The following is a 23,643-nucleotide window of genomic DNA, read 5'->3' on the forward strand; positions in this document are numbered from 1 at the left end:
CTAGACCTGCATATAACCTGTCAGAAGCTTTCCTTAGGTTGATTTCATTAGTGCTAGGGTTTTAGGTGAAATTCCTAGGAGTTTTGCTTGTTGGGTTTGTTTTTCATTTTGGTTGTGTAGTGGCTATGAGCTTAGAAGCTGTAGGGACTTCAGATCACCTTGGTGTCTACCAGCCTTCTTATGAGTTTGACCATTTATGAAGTCTCCCCTTGTTGAGGAATCCGCTTTAAGTTTTCTCTTTACAAAACTTCGAAAAGCTTGTGTTTAAAAATTTGGATTTTCATTTTCAAAAAGAAAACAAAATTGGTTGTTCTTGAATGATTTGTGATTCTGCATAAATTGGTCCTTAGCTTACATCTAGCTAAGTAAAACATCCTTAAAAAAGACATCTAGTAGGCTTTGACTTCAAATAGGTTTTTATAATTTATAGATCTCAAAGTTAGTCATTTCCATAGTTTTGAGTGTTTTATAAAAAAAAAATAAAAAATCTCTTTTGGAAAAAAGTTTGTTTTTTGTAGTGGTTGAGTGCTTTGAAACGAAAAAGGGAAATTTTTGTGAAATAACTAGTTGTCTCGTTTTGAGTGCATTGGAAAGGACAAAAGCTCTTCTTTTAATTTGTTTGATTAAGAAAGATTTGTGTTTACAAAGTATTTTCATTCTCAAACTCTTTCTTAGTTTAGAAGTTCGTCGAAGATAAAAAGATTGTTTAAATCATCTTAGGTGCATTTTTAGTGATTTTGAGTCGAGTCTTCATACCACGAGTTTCATCTGCTCACCTTTTGACTTAAACAAAAACCAATAAAAAATAATGCTTAAAGTAAAATTCATCTAGTAACATTTTTATTTCTAGGGCTCTGATACACCAACTTAGCTTAGGCTAGTGTGTTGGAGTAGGAGAGTAATTAACTCTCCAAGACAGTAAAAACAAACAAGTAGTTGTATCTTGTGGTAGGGAAGAAATCCAATTGTTGCATTTATGCTCTGGGAAAGCTCCTCTTAAAGGAGAAGCACGAGATTGTGTCCGAACCAGTGTGGGAATCAATCCTTCCTCATTGGGAACAATGCCAGATATTCACGTATTAAAAACGGTAAACCTCGGATTAACCATTGTCGAGGAGCCTAGGGTCACTTGTTGGTCAACCTTGGATTATGTCAAGGAGCCTTTAAGGGGATTGAGCTTGCTACTCTGCCCTTGCGTGCGTATCGGATCGTAGACTGTTCCCCCAGGTATATTTGTTTCGGTTGGTAACCTTAGTGGCCATATTCTTTAGGATTCTTCCTGAGGTGACAGTGGTGGGAAGATCCCACTGTACATGGAGCAGACGTCGGCTAGACTCACTTGGATTTTCTAGGGGGTTCTCTTCACTCGAGACAGTTAAGTGGAGGAACTTGTGCCAGTCTATTCATTAAGCATGTTTCCGGGGTAACTGTTCCAACTGCCATTTCTGTATTGAACTCGGCGACGTTGGATTTCATCACCAATTAGTGTTTTCAGTACGGAAAGTTACTGTTTGTGTGTGTTTGATCTCCTAGATTCTTTAGGCATGTGATTCAAATTTGTTTGGTTCTTTAGAGACTTTAGGTGGTTTTCATTGAGATTTTACTTTGTTTGCATGTGAAGTAGTTAAAAGTTTTTAACCGTGGCTGAATTACCGAGGAAGTCCCGTAGACTTCGGGGCCAACCTCCTAAGTTTTCACCGAGCCAGCTTGAAGGCTTGAAAGTCCTCGTAACTCCTAGAGACAGTAGAGTTGGGTCACTTGAAGAAGGAGAATCTTATTTAATATTACACCCTGATTTTCAAGCGTTAGTGGCAGATTATAATACACAGTCAGTGTCTGTTTCCGAAGTCGCTGGTAGCTTTTCATCTACTAGTGATATAGGTGAGGAACCTGACATATCAGAGCCTGAAAGTGAATTTGCTGCTACTCCGACATCGGGGTTTGCTTCTCCAGCTTCTAGTGGTCCTGGTTCACCTAGGGTAGAAAGAGTAATCACCCAAGATATTCCTTCTGGACTTATAGCTATTGAAGAACTTGCTACTCCGGAAGAAGAAGTAGGCATCCCTATCCCTGAAAATAACCTATTATTGAGCTAAGGGAGCGTGAATCAATTTTTTACAGTCCACCTAGGACTAGTACTTGGTATCTTTCTTTGACTAATTTCTTAGAAAACCCAGGGTTAAGTTTTTCACCACCTCGCGTTCCTTATCACCCAACACCTAGAGGTTATTATCCTCCTTTAAATATGTCAAGACAGTCGTCCGTGTTTACTCAATCGCCTGAATCCTTTTTGTACGGCGGTCCTTCTGTTCCCTCCGGGTATCAGTCACTTTCTGGTACTTTTTCGGGAGCATCTCCTCAACCCATTGAGCAAGGGTTATTAACTGGAAGCAATGGTACTAAGCCGTTGAGCGTAGAAGACATTCTCATGATGTCAGGTTCTATTCCCAATCCTCAACCTCAAGGTGGCCAGTTACCGCCTGGGGGCAACCTCAAGGTACCCAATTTGGATTTGGGGGGAAACATCAAGGACAATACATACCTACGGGATAGTACGTTCCTCAAGGTCAACCCCAGACTCAATATGTACCCCAAGGTCAACCCCAGTATCAATTTATACCTCAAGGTCAACCCCAGTATCAGTACGTGCCTCAAGGGTATCAACCCCAAGGTCAGTACTCGAACCAAGGTTTCCAACCACCCTCCAGTCAAATGTATGTTCAAGGAATGGGAAATGTACCTTTAAATTATCAATCCTACCCTCAACCCGGTTATGGTCCTCAATATTCTCAACCTATGGGTCAGTACCCAGGAAATAATATAGTGTGGGATCCATCGCAAACTCAACAGGTGTTGCAGCCAAATGTACAGTTGTCATCTCAAACTCGACAATCCTTAGTTTCTGGTACACCTCAGCAACCAGTTCAGTCTAACATTCAAACTTCTGTACCTTCGGTAGTTTCTCAGCCTGGGCCTAGTACACCTCGTACTCCACCTCAAACGACCGCTACAACTGCCGCAACATCTGTTCAAACAGCTGCAACATCTGTTCAATTTGCCACAACTGCAACCATTCATATGATTACATCAGACACCATTGTTTATGATGATCCTTGGATCATTCCTTCTGAATCTGAGATAGACTCATTTGGTGATGTCATGCCTTTGAGTCCATATGAAATTGCGTATGAGGCCGTGCAATCGTTTACCGACCCATCTTCAATCGAAATTGACTTCATGAATGTGGTCCGTGAGGAATAACTTTTCACATCAAGCTCGGATTTAATCACGTTTTCTGAACTTGCTCACTCTGATGAGCAAATTTGTGAAATCCTATGTGTAGATGATTTACCATGGGAAGATCTCCATCACAGATCTTCGTTTTTACCCGAGAATGATCATTTTGAAAATGATTTCTCATCAATTTTTATGACTGAATATGTCAAGGAACCTCAGAATCCAATGAAACATCCTGATTCAGAGTTAAATTTGGGAAACATCTCTCGAACTATTCCTATTGACATTTCGGTTAAGCCTGGAATGGTTGAGAACATTCATATAGGTGCCTCGTGTACAGATGACGAAATTCAGATATATAAGGCCCTATTTCAAGAATTCCGCGGCGTGTTTGCTTGGTCCTATGAGGAAATGCCAGGAATTGATCCCACGATTGTTGTTCATGAGATCAAGACTTACCTAGACGCTAAACCCGTCAGGCAACGTTTGCGTCAGATTCACCCAAGAAAAGCTGCTGCAATTAAAGCAGAAGTTGAAAAATTACTCAAAGCAGGTTTCATTTATCCGATCCCATTAACGGATTTGGTATCGAATATTGTTACGGTTAACAAAAAGCAGGGAAAAATAAGAATATGCATCGATTATAGGGACATTAATCGAGCCTGTCCAAAGGATAATTACCCAACTCCTTATATCGATCAAATTATTGATGATTGTGCCGGCAGCGAAATATTCTCCTTCATGGATGGTTTTTCCGGATACAATCAAATCAATATTCTACCTGCTGATCAACCAAAAACGGCTTTCATTTGTCCATGGGGGACATTTGCTTATTGCAAGTTACCTTTTGGGCTTAAGAATGTCGGAGCAACTTTTCAAAGGGCCATGTCTTATGCGTTTCATGACATCAAGCACATTGTGCAACTGTATCTCGATGACTTGCCTGCTCATTCATTACATCGAGCTGATCACCTCGTCCATTTATGAGAAATATTTATGAGGTGTAGGCATTATCGGATTCGTTTGAATCCACACAAATGTGTTTTCTGTATAGAAATGGGTCGATTACTGGGGTTTTTAGTTTCAAAATCCGGCATTCGCGTCGATCCCTCGAAGGTCGAAGCTATTGCAAAATTGCCTCCTCCTTCGAGTCTTCGCCAACTCCAAAGTTTGCAAGGGAAAGCAAACTTTTTACGACGGTTCATTCCTAACTACGCCGAGGTTACAAAGGGTTTTACCCGGTTGTTGAAACATAATACTCCATTCTATTGGGATGAGATAGCTCAGAAATCTTTTGATGCAATCAAACACGCGTTGACCCATGCACCGTTATTGCATCCTCCCAACTACAACCAAGATTACTTCTTGTATCTCGCCGCCTCTCATTCCACCATTGGAATGGTCTTAGTTCAGGAAGATGAATTCGGAACTGAACATGTGATATATTACCTTAGTTGAACTTTAAATCCAACTGAGCTAAAATACTCACATGTGGAGAAATTGGCATTGGCAGCCGTTCAAGCTGTCCAACGTTTTCGTCACTACATTTCACTACGTAAAACTACAGTAATTTCGGATTGCAACCCTATGATCTACATTTTGACCAAGCAATTGCTAGGGGGCAAGTACTCTAAATGGATTATTATCCTGCAAGAGTTCGACTTGGAATTTGAGAAATATAAGTCTAAGAAATCTTTAGTCTTTGCAGAGTTAATGTATGATTTCCCGCGTGCTGACACGGAAACTGTGGCGGAGGAGCCTATTGCGGATGAATCCTTGTTTCTAATCAGTACTTTAGATCCGTGGTATGGGGATATCATCGTTTATCTCTAGACCCAATCCTTTCGGCCAGAGATTTCAAAGTCAGAACGTCGGAAAATTTGATTCCAGTCCCAACAATTCAAGATTATTGGAGATACTCTTTATCGCTGTGGGGCGGACTCTGTGTTTTGACGTTGCTTAACTCACGAGGAAGCTGAAAGGGTTCTAAATGACTGTCACTCTGGAGCATGTGGCGGTCATATGTCTGGGTATGCCACAACCCAAAAGATATTGCGCGCTGGCTACTTCTGGCCGTCTTTATTTAAAGATTGTATTACGGCGGTCCGAAAATGCCACAACTGCCAAATTTTTGATCGAAAGATGCGCGCTCCACCTGCTCCTCTCCACCCTATAATTGCCGTTGGTCCTTTTACCAAATGGGGTATTGATTTTATTACATGTAACCCTCACTCGGCCGGGGGGCATGCGTATATCATCCTTGCAGTAGATTATTTTACCGAGTGGGCCGAGGCGATGCCTACATTTGAGGCAGACGGCAAGACAACTGCAATTTTCATGTTCAATCATATAATTTCTAGGTTTGGTGTCCCGCAAGCGATAATCACTGGCCATGGGCGTCATTTTCGAAACGTTATGATGATCGAACTTACAGGCCAGCTTGGTTTACGTCACGATAGTTCACCCCCTTATTATCCACAAGCTAATGGTCTGGTTGAATCCATCAACAAAGTTTTAGTTATCATGATCCGACGAATCATTGGGATTCATCGGTCGAATTGGCATAACATGCTATTTTCAGCGCTTTCGGCGTACCAAACTTCAGTAAAAACATCAACAGGGTTCACTCCTTTCCAACTAGTCTATGGTTTGGAAGCTGTGTTACCCATTGAATGCGAAATCCCGTCACTACAAATGGCCATCGAGTTACTTCCAGCCACTTCCAAAGAGGAAAAGCATTTGTTATACTTGGCTCAATTAGATGAGAATCGACGTGATGCTGCATTGGCGATCGAGACTCACAAAAAACGCATGAAAGCTCAGTATGATCGAAATGTGACCCCTCGAAATTTTTTGGAAGGAGATCTAGTCTTAGTTTACGATCAAGCTAATGATAAATTAGGCGCTGGAAAATTCGTTCCTATGTGGCATGGTCCCTATGTTGTCAAGCGAAAGCTAGCAAAAGGGGCCTATGAATTGGTAGACTTTGACGGGGACTCTTTGGGTAAACCCAGAAATGGTCTTTACTTAAAGAGGTATTATGCTTAAAGAATGGGTATGGAGATTTTTAGTTAGAATAGTTTTTCTTTCTAGCTGGTGTGTTTTAGTTTAAACAGTGTGCTTAGCTTAGAGAGTGTTTTTTCGTCATTATTCCTGCTTATCTTGGTTTTACTCTTGATATTGCAGATGTCGATGCCTCTCCAAACATACATTGGTTTCGCTGATGGTGCTTGTCGTAATACACAGAACATTTCTTCTGCAGCTTGGGTTATCTATTCACCCTCTGACGAGTTAGTATCTATGCATGGGGTAAGCCTCGGTCAAACAACAAACAACATTGCCGATTATAGTGTAGTGATTGAGTTATTATCTGAATCTATTTCATTTGGGATTCGGAGTTTGATAGTGAGGTTAGATTCTGAACTCGTTGTATTACAGCTTAATAGAGTGTATGCCATTAGAAATCCAGTGTTATTAAGATTATTTTTGAGAGTGCGTCTCTTGGAACGTGAATTTGGTTATATTGAATATCAGCATATTCCAAGATCTTTAAATACATTAGCAGATGCAATTGCTTCTCGAATGTTAAATAGACATTTGCAATAATCATACATGTAAATTTAAAACCATTCCATAACATGATTTACAAGATAAGCCGGTAATAGTGATATATATATATATAGGAGTGTGTCAAAAAATACATCGTCCTCGATCATAGATTGAAAAACACCTTATGATCGGGAAAAATGATAAGTACAAAAAACAAAAATGTCATATGTGCCCACAATAGGCGATCATCCTATCACTGGTGATGATCTCGATAAGAAACCACTGCACGGGCCACCTTGCAAAGGAACCTCCTAAAAGGTCCCGGGACCCCAATCACATAGCACTGAAGTCGACGAGGAATGTAATCTATATTGGTCTCCGGAATATCTCCTGTCAAGTGCTCGAGATGACCCTCCAACTCGGCCAAAACCTCTGTTGATTCGTCCTGTGGGATTGGCGCGGCTGCAACTGGTTGTTTCCTCTCGTAAGGCTGGAGAGCGACTGGTCGCTGTGGACCCACATTTGCATTTGAAACTTTTGCTATCAGTTTTGAGACGATGGAAAAAAAAAAAATTAAATAGGAAAAATGTTGAAAATGATTTTACCTGAGTCATCCCACTGCTCTCCTGGTGGAAGAGCCATGTCTGGGTCACCACGAAAATCTACCCCAGCGTAAGGGAAGTCCTGAATAGAAAAGACCTGGTTTTCTAACCATTGGAAATACTCAGGTTTGAATCGAGCAACTTCTGTCCTCTTGTCCGGGTGACGGGCCATAACTGCGACCCATCGCATCAGTTTGGGCTCTCGAGGAAGCCCAGCTCCAACAATAAAGTGCTGCGGGATCAACATGGGAACCCTCTCCAGGCCAAAACTCAAAACCAAAGCCCCATAACCAAAGGTCTTTAGTTGTCCGTTCTTGGCCCTGGTCAGTTGGCCTTTCAGATTGGCCAACACAGCATCGCACCAGTTGAAGATGGTGCCTCGAAAGCAATCAACTGCCATACGCATCTGGCATCCGGTGGCAATATGTAATGCGGCAGCACTGCAAAGTTTGGTGATAGTAAACGCAATCACCATGAGTACAGGACGGGATATGGTCTTTATGTCTATCCCTTTGTCTCTTGCCTGGCTGTTGCAGAACTCTAGCTAGAGGCTATCGACAGACTGGCCACCTGGCCTAGCCCCAAACAGAGTCAAGTCTTCACCTCTCTTAGGCAAACCGGTCAAGAAATATATGTCCGTCGGCTTAATTTCGAGCTGGTGGCCACCAATGAAGAAGCACTGGTCCTGTATGCTCCATCTGTCAACCAACCACTGTAAGAAATCCACCTGAGCCCTCATGCCAGGAATGGCCCAGAATTTGTACAAGCCGCACGCCCTCAAAGCATCAAGTGAAGGCTGATGATTCCATGCGGCAGCATCCACGTACTCATGCTCTCATTCACGCCAATATAGCATGATGTACTCTCTGCATCAAGTATAAAGATAAATTAAAATGCTAGAAATTATTTTGTTTGGTCCAATTTTGAGAATTTTTGGGTTAAAAACCCTTGCGATGGGGACTGCACCCTTCAGGTTAGACACAGTGCGTGGGACCGCACCTTGTCTACATGGAAGGTGCGGACCCCTGGCCTTTTCTCAATGGAGAAAAAGTCGGGGTCCGGAGGCCAGCAGTGGTAAACCTGCGGGCCCCCACGCACGGGTTTTAAGCCTAAAAACCCTACCAAAAAATGAAATGAATGATTAAAACAAAAATTGAAACGTTCAAAAATGAAGAGTAAGATGATGTGGATTACCTGGAGAAGACAATGTTTGATTCCGACGGTTGGATTTTCCGCAATTTTCACGTGAAGTTTTCTGAACGAAAGCACTATTTTCTCACCCAAAACTCAAACGGTAAAAATGAATTGACGAAGGCCCTTTTTATAAGTTTTTTGAGTAAATAAATTGCAAATTTGTTTATGTTTCACTTTGAAAAGGTATTTTTGCGACATTTTTATCCATTTCAAACAGGTATGAGTAATGTTTGCGCTTTTGTTCAGGATAACGGATTATTCAGGCGAAATCTATCATTTTCGACGAAAAAACATTTAGAGTCACCTTTAAGCTCTTTTCTGACTCCTGAAACATGAAAAGATTGCCGAGTTTTTCTTTTAAACTCGTTAAAACGGAATTAAAATACGGTCCACTTACAGCTCTTTTCTGACCATAAAAAACATGAAAAGATTGCCGGATTTTTGTCGCTTCAAATTCGATATTGGTTATAAAACAATGTGTCGTTGATCGCTTTTTTACTTTTTCAGATCAGGGACACTAATTACGAAAAGTACTCCTTAGTCGTAAAAGATCAAGCGGTTCTCTCAAGTATTATTTTATACTTTTTCGGGCTTGGGAGACACAAACTTACGAAAAAGGTCAACCCTGGAGTTTTCTTAAGTTTTTTCAGACTCTCTAAAATTGAAAAACGCCGAGTTTCTCCTATACTGGACTCGTTAAATTTCACAGTAAAGGACCTGTTCAATTACAAACAGGAACGAACCACTCCTTCTTAGGGTTCAAATTTAAACTAAGTTGGACTCATTCGAAGGATGAGCTTATAATCAAGCAAATGTTATCCTCCTCAAGCTTGTCAAAAATAAAGAGGTACTTGCCAGAAATGGTGGGGGAAAAGAGAGAAAAATGAGCCTGTTTGTCATACTTTGTAACCACTCTTGAACACGACACTTTTATTCACCTGGGTTGGGAAATCCTTTGCCTAATAGTTGATCAAACCACATTGAAAGTCTTTAGCCGGTTTCTGGGTATTAACTTTGGGTCAATTGTCACCAAACCATCTGTCGTGTCGTTATGTGTTCAAGAGGTCACTGCCAATAAGCCCTTCATCTGCAAAATATCTGTCATGCATCTTGACCATCCCTGAGTCAGTACTTGCAACTAAATTTCTTCAACTTGAACTATGATTTCGTGTTGTGGGCTTGACTACGACGGATCGCTTTCTATCGACTTCAGCTCATTATCTAGAAAGATGATCTAGAAATTGTCAGTACCTTGGGATCTGCATGCCTCAATGGTAGGTTTCTCGCCTTTGACGATAGGTTGCATCATTGACTTTCGATCAAAGGATTCCGTGACATGTTTGACATCAACACATTTATTCAGATCTCATGGATTGTACTAAGTAGTTTGAGAGCCATTGACATCACTGGTGGTTTCTCTCACACTTGTTAACAGTTTACATCATTGACTGGTAATCAAGTGGTTTCTACCATGTTCGACATCAACACATTCATTCGCATCGATAGAATCTTACTGTTTCGGGAAGTAGAAATGAAGACCCTGGATCTAGCTTCCACAATCCAGGCTGCGAGAAATTTTGTATTCATTATATAATGGACTATTCATAAACAGATGGCTGCGTCCATACTGTGTCCACATGAGTCTATACTTGTGATGTTTTACAAGACCATTCCTTTATCAGAGCAGTAGTTAGTTTTCTAGTCAGTTTTGATCTGAGTATGGGAATGCCTACCTCAGCGATGATATGATCTCATATATATATCTTGCATTGAATGTTTTTACAGGTTCCAACTGGGCTCTCCACAAGATGATCCTCGAAATGATAAAGTACTTCACTCTTCCTAAATGATAAATGAAATCCTCATCTACTACAGACTTCGCACTTTAGGGGGAAATCTGTTACACAAAAATATCGTCACCATGATTATTTGCAGTCAGTATGGGTCTATCATCACTTGTACTGTCCTCCTAAGCAAGTCTCAGACCTCAGCTCTTCAAGTCAAGCTTTGAAAATGGGAGAAAGACATTGAAAATCAATGAAACTCTGGTTCCGCACTTTCTCTCACTATTACCTGCGGTCCTGCACCTTCTGTTTACAAAAACTGCGGACTTGCCCGCTTTGTCCCTAAAGGTGTTGGTGTGGACCCCTGTGAAAGTCAAAAGGTGCAAGTTTTATCTTAAAAAACTCACTTTGGGTTAATTATAGAAGATTCTAGAAGGAATTTTGACGTGGATTGTTCGCTCTGAGGTGGTTCATGCATCCGAAAAGAGAAGGAGCTAATCCCTTGATGAGAGGAGCTATTCCTTTGAAGGAGGGCTTTATCCCTTTGAAGGAGGATCTAGTAACCTCCCTCCATTGCACTATAAATTCAGGCATTGGGCCGGTTGCTGGAGAGGTTAGAAGCTGAAGATTTTTGAGGCTAAATGCTGGTGAAATTAATACTTCCTAGTTGAGCTTAAGAGGAGAGATCACATACCGTTTGGGCTTCATTGGGAAGAGAGTGAAACTTGTCAAAGTAGAGGAGACTTCTTGCTGGACCCTGGGAGGAGCTTGTACAGCGTCAAAGCATAGGTTGTAAAGTTCTTCTTCTTTTGAATTAATACAATCAAACTCATTTTTCTCAACAAGTATCTCATGTTATTTGTTTCATGGACTCCTTGACTTTCATGTTAAATATGTTTTATGATATTAGCTTTTCAGGTGCTATTTAATTTGTTTGCCTTGTTTGTGTTTGCAGATTCGCGACAAAAGAGATCATTTGGATCGAAGGAGCGAGGGCATCCACAAACTTGCGTTGGACCTAAGGTAGGCCCTAAAAACACTTGTTTGCCATTGTTTATAAAAGCATATTTAGAGAAAGATAGTGTCTGGTTGGTTTGCTTGTCATTAGGTCTTCTTTAGATTCTAGGAAGGTCTATCTTGTCCGCAAGATTGACTTATTCTGTGTGACAGTCCAATATATGGGTTACATCATGGATGAGCGAGGCATGCCTGTGATCCAACTAAGATCCAAGTCATTTGGGATTGGCCAAACCCGACCACTCTAACAGAGCTTTGAAAATTATTGGGCCTTGAAAATTTTTATTAGATGTTCCTGTTGGGATTCTCCCATATTACTTGGCCTTTGAGTCAGATTACCAAGGGTGGAGAAAAAGCAAAGTTTTCTTGGTATGATTCATAACAAAAGGCATTTGTTGAGTTGAAAAATTGCTTCTGCTCTGCATCGATACTCACATTGCCAAACCTGTAACAACCATTTGAAATTGAGACAGACACCTCCGACTATGCTATTGGTGCAATCCTCACCCAACACAAGCATCCACTGGCCTATCATAGTGAGACACTTTCCAAAAAAATTTGGAAGTCCCCCACCTATGATAAAGAGTTGTATTCCATCATGCAGGCTTGTCAGCAATGGAAGCAGTACATTCTGGGGAAGGAGACGGTCATCCAAACTAGTCACCAATCTCTTCAGTTTATACAGACACAAGGGAAGTTGTAGAACGATCGCCATCAGAAGTGGTCTACATGTCTACAAGAATTTCACTTGAACAATAAATACAAAAAGGGAAACACTAATCATGTTATAGACTGCCTCAGCTAACTCCTAGTTGCAGTATTGACTACTTTTCTCAACTCTTGTGGCCACGAGACTTCTGGATGGCCACAACTATATAAAAATGATCTAGAGTTCGTCTCCACGTAATAGATGCTAGTATATGGCAAGAAAGTTCTTGATTTCCACCTCTAGGATGCATTATTATGTTAGTCGGGCCACCTTTGTGTTCCTTCAAGTGAGCATGCTAAGCTGATTTGGGAGGCGCACTACAGTCGGGTCATAGGACACTCTATTGTGGAGAAAATTGTGGTCGTGCTATAAAAGTATATTTATTGGCTAAAACACTAACAAGATGTTGGGAAATATATCAGATCCTGTAATGCCTATGCCATCGCAAGCCAATCATCAAGAAGCAAAGCATGTACACTCCTTTGCCTACTCCCATCCAACCTTGGGAATCCATCTCCATGGATTATCTGTCTGGCCTCCCTTATACCAAGCATGGTAATGACTGTGTATTTGTGTTCATCGACAAATTTTTTAAGATGACTATATTGGCGTCCTGCAGGAAGAGTATCATAGTAGAAGACACTGCCAAACTCTTCTTTGAATGAGTGTGGGTACATTTTGGGATCTCACAAACCATTATATTAGATTAGGATAGCAGGTTCCTGAGCACATTTTGTTCAAGCCTCTGGACAATATTGGACAACAATGTAAAATTTGAAACGGGAACTATAAACTCAAAACGGGAACTCTGGCCAAAAAACCCCAAAAAAACATCAAAAACAGTGCTAAAAACAAAAAGTGTTGATGTTGGAATAACACTTTTTTTTTTCTTGGGTAAATTTTCAACATGTTTTAAAGATGGTGGTGAAAACCAATTTTTTGCACAAAAATTATCCAAAAAACACCCTCAAAACGAAAAGTGTTGATTCTGGAAGAACACTTTTTTTTTTTTTTTTTTTCGAAAGTAAAATTTCAACATTTCAAAATAATGGCGTAAAATATTTTTTCATCACCCCGAAAAACATTAAATTTTAAAACAATAATGAAAACATAAAATAAAATTAAAAATTAAAAATTAAAACAATGAAAAAACACAAAACAAAAAAAAAGTTAAAAAAAATAACAAAACATGGTTGGTTCGAAACGCATCGACAAATGGTATTCCATGTGATTTTCGCCGAAGAATTTCTCTCTAAAAATATAAAACTTAAAAAAAATCAAATATAAAAAAAAATAAAATTATATCGATCATAAAAATGTAAAAAAATAAAAATTAATGGTAAAAATTAAAAAACTAAAAAAAATTATAAATTATAAACAAATAAATAGTGAAAATAAAAAATAAAAAAATAAAAAACCATCAAAAAATTGGCAAAAGAAAAAAAAATACGGAAAAGAAACCAAAAAACATTTAAAATAAACTAAAAATTAAGCAGGTAAAAATAGACAAAAAAAAAAAAAAAAAAACAAAAAAAATTAAAAAAAAACTAGATTTAAAAAAATAGAAATTTAACAAAAAAAAAAAAAGAATTTGGAAAAAATAAATAAATTTAAATATATATATAATTAAGTAAGTAAAAGCAAAGAAATTAAAAAAAAACATTAGCAAAAACCAGGAAAAAAAAAAGAAATTAAAAACAAACTAGTTTAAAAAAAAATTAGAAAATTAACAAAAAGAAATTAAAAAACTAGTGAAATTAATATTTAAAAAAAACAAAAAAAAAAACAAATTATAAAAAAAAAACCAAAAGAATGCATATTTTTTATTTAAAAAAAAAAAAAATCTAATTATTTTTTATTAAACCTAAAATTTTTATTTTAAAAAAGGAAAAAAAAAATTAAATTCAAATTTTATTTTAAACTATATATATATATATATATATATATATATATATATATATATATTTTTTTATATTTTAATTTTAAAATACAAATTATAAAAAACATTTTAATTTTTTTTCAAAAAAAATTAATTTTTTAATTTCAAATTTTAAAAAAAATTATTAGAAAAGAAAATTAAAATTTAATTATTTTTTTTAACGGAAATTTTTTTAAACCTAACCTTTTTATTTAAAAAAAAAATTAAAATTAAAATTAATTTTTTTTTAAACAATTTTTTTTTTAATTAAAAAAATTATAATTTTTTTAAACATTATATTTTTAAACATTATAATTATAATTTATTTTAAACAAACCTTTTTTTTTAATTAAAAAAATTATAATTTTTTAAAATTTCCATATTTAAAAAAATTATTAAAAAAAAAAAAATTTAAAATTTAAATAATTTTTTAACGCACTTTTTTTTTTAATTAAAAAAAATTTAAATTTTTTCGGCCCCGCATGTAATCAAAGAGATATATTCTATTCGTGTTTAGTTGAAATCATTCGTCTTATCTTCACCACTAGTACTCAACTTTTTATTATTGCTGAGCTACTTGCAGCTACTCTGTTATCTTTTTGTCATGCATTGCTGTTGATGTCTCTGAGCAGATTGAGGAGATGGCACACAAGCGAGATCACATCTTGGTGCTCATCCTTATGACCATATCCACATTTACATTTATGGTAAGTACACAATTCAAACTCTGATATCTTCTTTTGTAGAACGATCTGGTCTGAATCTTTTGTAGAAGAAGAGTATGGTTATGGTTTCCATGTAATACACAATGATTAGAGCCATAGATGGTGCAGATTCCTACTTGCCATGGCGGATCACATCATCCATTTGCGGCGAAGGCGTCGTTGTTACGATTCTGGCGCCGCGTGTTGCCGAATGCGAGGCTCCCACCCTTCTTGTTGGAGAAGGCCTCCCCTCTGAACGCAACTTCAGTGGCCGTCTTTGGTGGCTACATTGCAAATCACACACTTTCGGACCACATTGCATCTTTTTGCACTGCTGCAGATCTCCTCTGCACTCGAAGAATCGCGGAGGGCGGAGCTATGAATGCTGTGACGGAGGACGTGGATTTCCAGAGTTATCATGGAAAAGACTTCAAACGCTACAAGGTCGGAGGCGTTTCTGGCACCGACAGCTTCAAAAATTACTCAGACGGAGACAACGTGGTGAAGGGCGATTTCAAAGGATACGGGCGGGATGGCAATTTACAATCTGAAGTTTTTGCAAATTACGCTCCCCAAACCAATGTTGAAGACGAAGGTTTTACAACATATGGTAGCGGAGGCAGTGCAGGCACTAGCGATTTCTCTAGTTATGGATCGAATACCAACGTTCCCGATCACCATTTCAAGAACTATGGCACCGACAGTAACGAGGCCAATCAGGAATTCACCAGCTACGGCGACAACTCCAATCTCATAAAGAATGACTTCGCCACCTACGGGAAGGACGCCAACGGCATTTTGACTGGCTTCACAAGCTATGCTCAAAACTCCAATGTTATGGCCAACAGTTTCAAAGGCTACAGTGAGAACGGCAACGACCCCCTTGATCGATTTACTTCATATGCAGACAAGGGCACCGTACTCAGAAATGAGTTTGAAAGCTACGGCGCCAACGGAAATGGGCCCTTGCAAACCTTCAGGCAGGCCCTCCGCCCACGGCCGCGCCACCACGGGCGGCCGGGGGCCCGAAAAATTTAAATTTTTTTTAATAAAAAAAAATGCGTTAAAAAATATTTAAATTTAAATTTTTTTTTTTTAATAATTTTTTTAAAATGGAAATTAAAAAAATATAATTTTTTAATTAAAAAAAAAGATTTGTTTAAAAAATATTATAATTATAATGTTAAAAAATTAGTTTAAAAAGTATAATGTTTAAAAAAAATTATAATTTTTTTAATTAAAAAAAAAAGTTTGTTTACAAAAAATTTAATTTTTATTTTTATTTTTTTTTAAATAAAAAGGTTAGTTTAAAAAAAAAAATTATTATTAATTTATAAAAAAAAAAGAGAAAAATAAAAAATATACATTCTTTTGGGTTTTTTTTTATATAATTTTAATTTATTTTTTGTTTTTTTTTTTTTTAATAATTTGAATTTAAAAAATAAAATAAAAAATAGGTATTTTTTTTATAAATTGTAAATGTTTTTATTTATTTATTTATTCATTTGAAAAGACATATATTTTCGGCCATTTTAATATTTTTTGGGGTTTTTTTTTATAATTTGATTTTATTTTTGTTTTTTTAAATATTAATTTTACTAGTTTTTTCATTTTTTTGTTAATTATATATATATATATATTTTAAACTAGTTTGTTTTTAATTTTTTTCCTAGTTTTGCTAATGTTTTTTCTTAATTTTTCTATTTTTACATACTTAATTATATATATATATATATATATATATATATATTTACTTTTTTTTTCTCCAAATTCTTTTAGGGTTTATGAGATAATTTTTTTTAACATTTTTTATTTTTTATTTTTCTCTTTTTTATATATTTTTTTATATTTGTTTTTTACAGACAATTATTTCATTTGGATTGAAAATTTAATTAACAATGTATAAATATGCAGAATATGGAAAATGTAAAATATTGACATTCTTCTTTAAATATGCAAAACAATAAAAACCTCACTACAAAAAAAATTAAAAAAAAAATTAAAAACAAGATAATATGAAGAAGAAGACCACTTCCAAAATTATTAATTTTAAAAAATAATTATTTACATTTCATACAATAAAAAAATTTAAAGTAAAAAAATAGGTCTTTTAAAAAAAGGGTGCGATGCAGAATAACCACTTTTTTAAATCAGCATGAAAATCACTACCATTCACTACCATTCTAAAACGCAATGTGCATAAAAAAAATTAAAGTGCCAAAAACTATGCTCTAAAAAAACATGTGTATTCTGCATCACCCCTTTTCAAAATCGAGTCACTTTTTTGCTATCTTTACAAAACGGGTAACAATATCAGTTCCCGTTTCAAAGTTTACATTGTTGGACACATGGCTCACCAAGTTGACAACATTCCATCCCCAGACTGATGGCCAGATAAAGGTTGTCAACAGGATGATAGTGCACATACTCCGCATGTACAAATCCAAACATCCATGAATCTGGGATGAGAGCCTTCCCTATGTGAAATACAGTTATAACAAAGCTCTTCATAGCTCGAGTGGTCGCAGTCCCTCTCAAGTGGGTCTAGGATTTCAACCATTGTGTCCAATTGATGTTGCCATGCCTCATGCGGCTACACAGACAAAATCCACACATGTACTGTTCGAGGTTGATAAAGCAACCAAATTTATTGAATACATCCAACACATCCACTAGCAGGTTCATGATATCTTGGATAAGTCCAACGAAAAGCACAAGCAGTGACATGATCAACATTGGGTGCCACACAAGTTTCAGGTGGGCGACAAAGTTTGGTTTCATTTGCAGAAAGTACGCCTTACTAAAGTCCATCAAAAGCTCAAACCACTCCGATATAGGCCTTATAACATTACTAAGGCTATGTGATACAATGATTTTGAGCTCAATAGTTCCCCATTCCTTGGCATGCACCCAATGTTCAATGTGGACCAACTTCAACCATTCTTTCCACCATTACTGGACACATCAACCATTGCAGAACAACTCACACCAAGAAATTTAAACCCAGACTGCATGGAACAAGCCACAACTGATCAGATCATGGAGATACAAATCAAAACACTCACCAACATAATATCCAACTGTATCGGGTTGTCAAAGATGAAAACTCTTACACCAAGGCAAGTGGCTCACCATGGCCCAAGTTTAGCAAAAGTTTCCCCATCTCGTGGAGGTACTCAATGCAATGGAGACCATTTCTTCCTAAGGATGGCAGACTAATCCAGGTGGATATTGGTGGCCACCTGCCTATTCCACTTGGACCCCCACCATTGTTTCTTTTAGTTTTTCAATTTCCTTAATTGTAGCACAATTTACTATTTTTGGAAGTTTTTCAAATCCTGAACTTTTGGATCTGTTTTGAGGCCCTAAACAATTTTTTTTTTTGGAAAATGGGAACACATGAATTTTCAATTGATGTTTGTATTCAAAATTTATAGTGCTCGAATAGATATTTCTAACGAGATATCGTGCCCATCAAACATAGATCATATGCCAAAGTTATAACTTGAGAAGTTGATGTACCAATTTACCCTAATGGGGCCCATAATTTTGGCGCTTCATCTCCCAAAGTTAGGTTTTTGGCTGTTTAGGGTTTTCCATTGTTTCTTAATAATAAATAGGCCTTCGAGCCTCATTATAAAAGATTTCATAGTCATGTAGCCGCCACATCCCTTCTTAGAGATAAGCTACCATAAATCGAACTAATTTATTTCCATTCTGTATGTAAACATATTTCAATTCTTTGATATTAATGAAATAAAGTTTTATTTTTGCTGCATCTTTGTGTTTATGTTTATATCTGTATTCTATTGCGTTCCTGCATAAGTCTGGATCAATGGAGATTTATGTGCAAAGTGTAATTTGTTCAATAAGTTGTTGTGTTGCATATTTTTTTTCTGCATGTGTTTTTATTGTCATCACGTACTATATTATACCTTTTTTTGTTGAAACCTGTGATTTTCTTGCTTCATTTGTAGATGGTTTTCATCTAAATAAATCGATAAAGAAGCTATAAAGTATTGAAGAAAACAAATTCCTTGTCTAATGTGTGAAATAAAAAAGTATATACCTCCGACATTTTTCAATGCACAAGATGTTGGAAATAATACTAAGAGGGGGGGGGGGGGGGTTGAATCAGTATTATCAGATCAATAAAATTTTTTCATTTCCATACTTAGATACATATACGCTACTTCATTCAAGGGAACCCGCGTGTATACGCAACTGTGTCTAAAGCAACTAGCGTATATCCAAAATACTTATGATTCAGTTAATCCATTAAATGTTGATCTTTAGTTATTGCATCAAAACTTCATTAACCATATGAACAGTAAGCAGGTGCAGTAAAACAGAACAGATCATCACACACAAGAAGCACACATGAACACCATGATATAAGGTGGAAACCGAATGTGGGTGAACACCACCTGTTGCAAGTCGTCTCTATCTTCTTTCAATAAGATACTTCACTTTACAATATTTTGTACTAGTGCAGTCCTTTACCAGTACGCAGGCTTCTACCTGCAGAGGGCTACAACCCTCTCTCATTTTCCAGGCTCTCCTGGATGGGAGCTACAACCCCCTTTGCTCTTGTACTAGCCGATGTACTAGTACGTAGGCGCCGGCCTACAATCTTCTCTCCTCCAGGTACCACGTTTCATACATTTTCAGACTGGATAGTCCTGAAGCACAACACATAATCTGAAATGCCACGTTTCATCAAATTTTCATACTGGACCCATAAATATCATTGAAACACAAAACAATCAATACTAGCATCATCAATCTCTGAATCACTGAAACCCTGTCAACAACACAGTCACCAGAACACAGAGCAGACAACAGAACTCTGCAACAACAATTAGAACCAATTGAACCATCAAAATCATGCATCAGAGTGCATACGCTACTTGGAAGTGCCGAACCAGCGTGTATACGCAACTTCACCAAAGCGAACCAGCGTATATGTCATTAATTACTTATTCATAACTCCGCTGCACATCGTGACTTCAGTCATACCCAGATCATTACATATACAAAGGTAATATATGTGTTAGCACCCATATCTAGTCCATCAGATCACATAAATATGAGCCATTAAGATCCTGATCCAATATTAGTTCTCATCCATCAAAACACAATCAACCAATCTGAATATGCAGAATACTGACACCATTTAAACTGTCATCAGAACTCATCATCAATCAAAACCACCTGCAACTTCAGACATCATAGCTCAAATGGTATACGCTACTACAATGAACCAAACCCGCGTACATACACGCTTACACCAAAGCCAACCCGCGTACAAATCTATAAATATTCAATCATGACTTGTAGCGATTTCAAACTTAAGTTAAACCCAGTTCAGATCATTACATGCGTCAGTATATAGATCTAGAATTAACATAATAAATCATATAGAGACAGTTTATTTCAAACCATTTGATCCCGATCTATCCTTAGATCTTGTTCTCCATCAACCGGTGAGATCCCTCCTTAGCTCAGATCAAGCAATGCATCATCAACCCATAACCTACATACTGGATCTCATACTTCTTCAGATATTTAAGACTTTTTTGATGCACTTGCCTAATGATCTTCTTCTCCTTTTATAGTCTTAGGCCTTGCTCAATACCATGGTCCAAAACCATAACAAGCCAATACCATGGAACCAATACTTGGGATCAACACATCTGACGAGATACTATGGTCCAAAACCATAGGTTCAAATTCCGAGGACTAACTACCACGGACCAAAAGTAAGTTCTCCAACATATACGCGCTTTTCCTTGCATGAAAGTGCATGTATACGCATACGCGCCTTGGAAACGTTTAACCCGCGTGTATATGCGGCTCGGTCACAATGAACCTGCGTATATGTATTTTCTCTTCATACTTGTAGTCTGATCATCAATTCCTTGCTGCTAACCTTCTGCTCATCAATTCCTTGCTGCTGACCTTCTGCACTATGATTTGACATCTGTGTGATTTGCCATCAAGGACAACACTTGTCTCATAATGCCAACACAAGAACACTACCTCATACACCAAGTTGAAGAGATTGAAAAGTGCGGACCTATACACAAGATCAATGTGGATGGTTGAGAGGCACTTGAAATCATTGAAGGCTTTGGTAAGAAAAAGAGCACGTTCTAAGGGTTCTATGGTAGAGGGATATATGGTATATCAAACCATTTTTTATTTTCATCAATATAGTGATGAAATAGGAAAAAGTATTAATGTATTGGATCACATTTGGGATGTAAACTCAATGGACGATTTTGAAGGGGAGCACCTATTGGGGAAAGGTTGAATGAGGAAAGTGAGATGTAAGTAGATAGTGGATATTTATAGCACATTTGAATTTTTTGTTTTTATGTATATCGTACTTATTTAAATTTTAGTCTTCCTCTATAATCCATTATTATGAAGGTATAACATGGTAACTAATTATATATATGTGAATTGTTTTATTTTAATACAGCTGGTCGAAAGTGGGATGCAATACATTTGTACATTGCGAACAATAAATATTGGATGAAGGTATGGATTGAACAATGAAAACAAGCTAATAATGGTAGGTTATCATGTTATGGTGTGTCTACATTGGTCAAAGAAGCTCAACAAAGTGGAGATAAGAATCTTACACTGGAGAAAATTGATTTAACATATGGTTTAAAATATTATCAGGGACGCATATTCACCCACACTAAGTTTTGCTACAATTATATTGATGCATATGGCATGATTTTTTATAAATTTTCAAATTGTGAAAGTATAAATATGCATGATTATCAATTGACAATGCATTTTTTATGTGTTTGATGTATTGCAGTTGAAACACCACAACAAAATGTGGTGCAATGGCCACAAATTTTGCATAAAAAATTTAGATGAAAATAAGAAAACTTCTAATAGTGGGATAGCTGCATTATTTCAAGTTATCAATGTTTCCTCTAGAGGTGACAAAAATCCATAACTCTCTAAGAATCGATACTATGGGTATCTGCATGATATACTTGAGTATGACTTTGAATCCTTCAAAATAGTTTTGTTCGATGCCAAACGGTTTAGGCTACGAATCCATGAACATGAACTTGATAGAATTGTTATTGAGCAGGTTCACTAGTTGATACAAGGAACCTTGAGACAGGATTAGAGCGATATGTTCTTCCAAGCCAATGTGAACAAGTATTTTATGTAGACATTCAAGGTAAAGTGGGCTGGTCATATATCATTAGATATGATCCCAGAGGAAGGCCCGTAAAGTATAATGTAGCAGAAGAAGATGAAATTGCAGAAGAAGATGATGTAGAGGAGTAGGGGGTTCATGCAATGTCAGATGAAGATGTTGAAGAAGTTTAAGGAATATATGTTAATCGAGACAATGTTAATTTGAATGAACTATATGATATTGACATTGTGTTAGACAAAGAACTTGAAGAAGTTGAACCAAATGTAGAAGAGCATGTTCCAGATGATGATATAGATGATGATGATGTTGATATGGTGAATCCTTTGTACATGAATTTTGAACTGGATGATACAGATGATGAGTTGGACGAGGAAGAATATTAATGATATCAAATTGTTTAAAAGTAAGAGGTATGTATTTATATGTTTTCAGTTGGTTTGTTCTCTTTCGTTCACCTTAATTTTTTATTTTCCTAGTTTTTGTGTTTTTATGTTATTGTGTTTATTTCAATATATTATAGTAGATAGATTAGGAGTGATGTGGAGTGGGGGGGAGGGGCCATATGAGCTTCCAACTTCACGTGGTTGGCCTTGTTAAGTAGAGAATATATTATTCTTGAAATGAAGAGAAGCTCATTTACGTTTATACCATCATTTCCAATTTTGGTTTTGGTTCGTTAAGTAGACATACCAGGCGAGTTGGGCGACGAGTGAACTAGGCGACACGACGGTCGAGAAGACGTGCAAAGTAAGGTAAGCCCATGACTAGAGATGAACTAAGTTCCCACTAGGTTGTCTCATAATGATTTTCAGACAATTAACTAAATTAATGTTTAGGTGTTAAAACCCAGTTTATAGTTGATTGATTATGCAACATGGACATATTAAAAAATGATAATATTTTGTTGTCATTGATGATCTAATGATTTTTATTGAATAATTTGTACACAAAGGTGAACACCTGTGCCTTGGGTGCATCGACATGAAGGCGGATCACCCGGGTGCCATAGAGGGCGTCTCGTGTAAGGCATGCCAAGGCGCCTGCCCAATAGGGACACTTGTGCAATGAGTTGGTGGGTTGGCTTGACTTGGCAGGGGGTGCCCACAAAAAAGAAGTATTGTTGCCCCATGAATGCCCATGAATAGAGTTCCCACAAGGGGGTATCATAATGTTTTTTAGAAAATTAACTAAATTAATGTTTAGGTGTTAAAAGTCAGTTTATAATTGATTGATTATGAAACATGGTTCTAAAAAATGATATTATTTTGTTTTCATTAATGAGATAATGAGTTATGTTCATTGATTTTAATAGCAGGGCGAATGCCTACACCTTGGGCACACCCACACGAAGGCGGGGCACTCGAGCGCCCACAACGGTGTTGCGTGCTGGGCATGCTTGGGCGCCTATGCGATGAATTGTTGGGTCAAATCGAATTGAAAAGTGGTGCCCAGACGAAGAAGTAATTTCAACCCATGATTGCCCATGAACAAAGTTCCCACAAGGGGGTCTCATAATGATTTTTTGAAAATGAACTAATTAATATTTAGGTGTTAAAAGTTGGTTATAATTGATTGGTCATGCAACATGATACTAACAAATGATAATATTTTGTTGTCATTGATGAGCTAATGATTTGTGCTCACTGATTTTCATAGCAGCACAAATGTCTACACCTTGGCGCACCCACATGAAGGGAGGGCACACGACCGCCCATGGGGGCATCACGTGCT

The 23,643-nt window shown here is 37.2% G+C and overlaps 1 protein-coding gene across 1 annotated transcript; it reads left to right on the top strand.

The window, feature by feature from the left end:
• The first annotated feature begins 14,582 nt into the window (after nucleotides 1–14,582).
• LOC149164703 (uncharacterized) lies at nucleotides 14,583–23,327 on the top strand. Its single transcript, XM_089429581.1, has 3 exons — nucleotides 14,583–14,717; nucleotides 14,844–15,694; nucleotides 23,228–23,327. The coding sequence occupies exons 1-3, from the start codon at nucleotides 14,652–14,654 to the stop codon at nucleotides 23,325–23,327; spliced, it is 1,017 nt and encodes a 338-aa protein (XP_089285707.1). The 5' UTR covers nucleotides 14,583–14,651.
• Nucleotides 23,328–23,643: the final 316 nt, after the last annotated feature.

This window comes from Pinus tabuliformis, chromosome 5_1 (genome assembly GCF_031772625.1).
Source record: "Pinus tabuliformis cultivar Carrire ecotype Pingquan chromosome 5_1, CPIR1, whole genome shotgun sequence".
Classification (NCBI taxonomy): Eukaryota; Viridiplantae; Streptophyta; class Pinopsida; order Pinales; family Pinaceae; genus Pinus; species Pinus tabuliformis.

What these genes read in the sequence shown, in the direction of transcription:
- LOC149164703 (XM_089429581.1), top strand. Translation starts at nt 14,652, where the DNA reads ATGGCACACAAGCGAGATCACATCTTGGTGCTCATCCTTATGACCATA. An exon ending in TATCCACATTTACATTTATG is followed by an intron (nt 14,718 to 14,843) that starts GTAAGTACACAA and finishes TAGATGGTGCAG; the next exon opens with ATTCCTACTTGCCATGGCGG. An exon ending in GGGCCCTTGCAAACCTTCAG is followed by an intron (nt 15,695 to 23,227) that starts GCAGGCCCTCCG and finishes TTTTAATAGCAG; the next exon opens with GGCGAATGCCTACACCTTGG.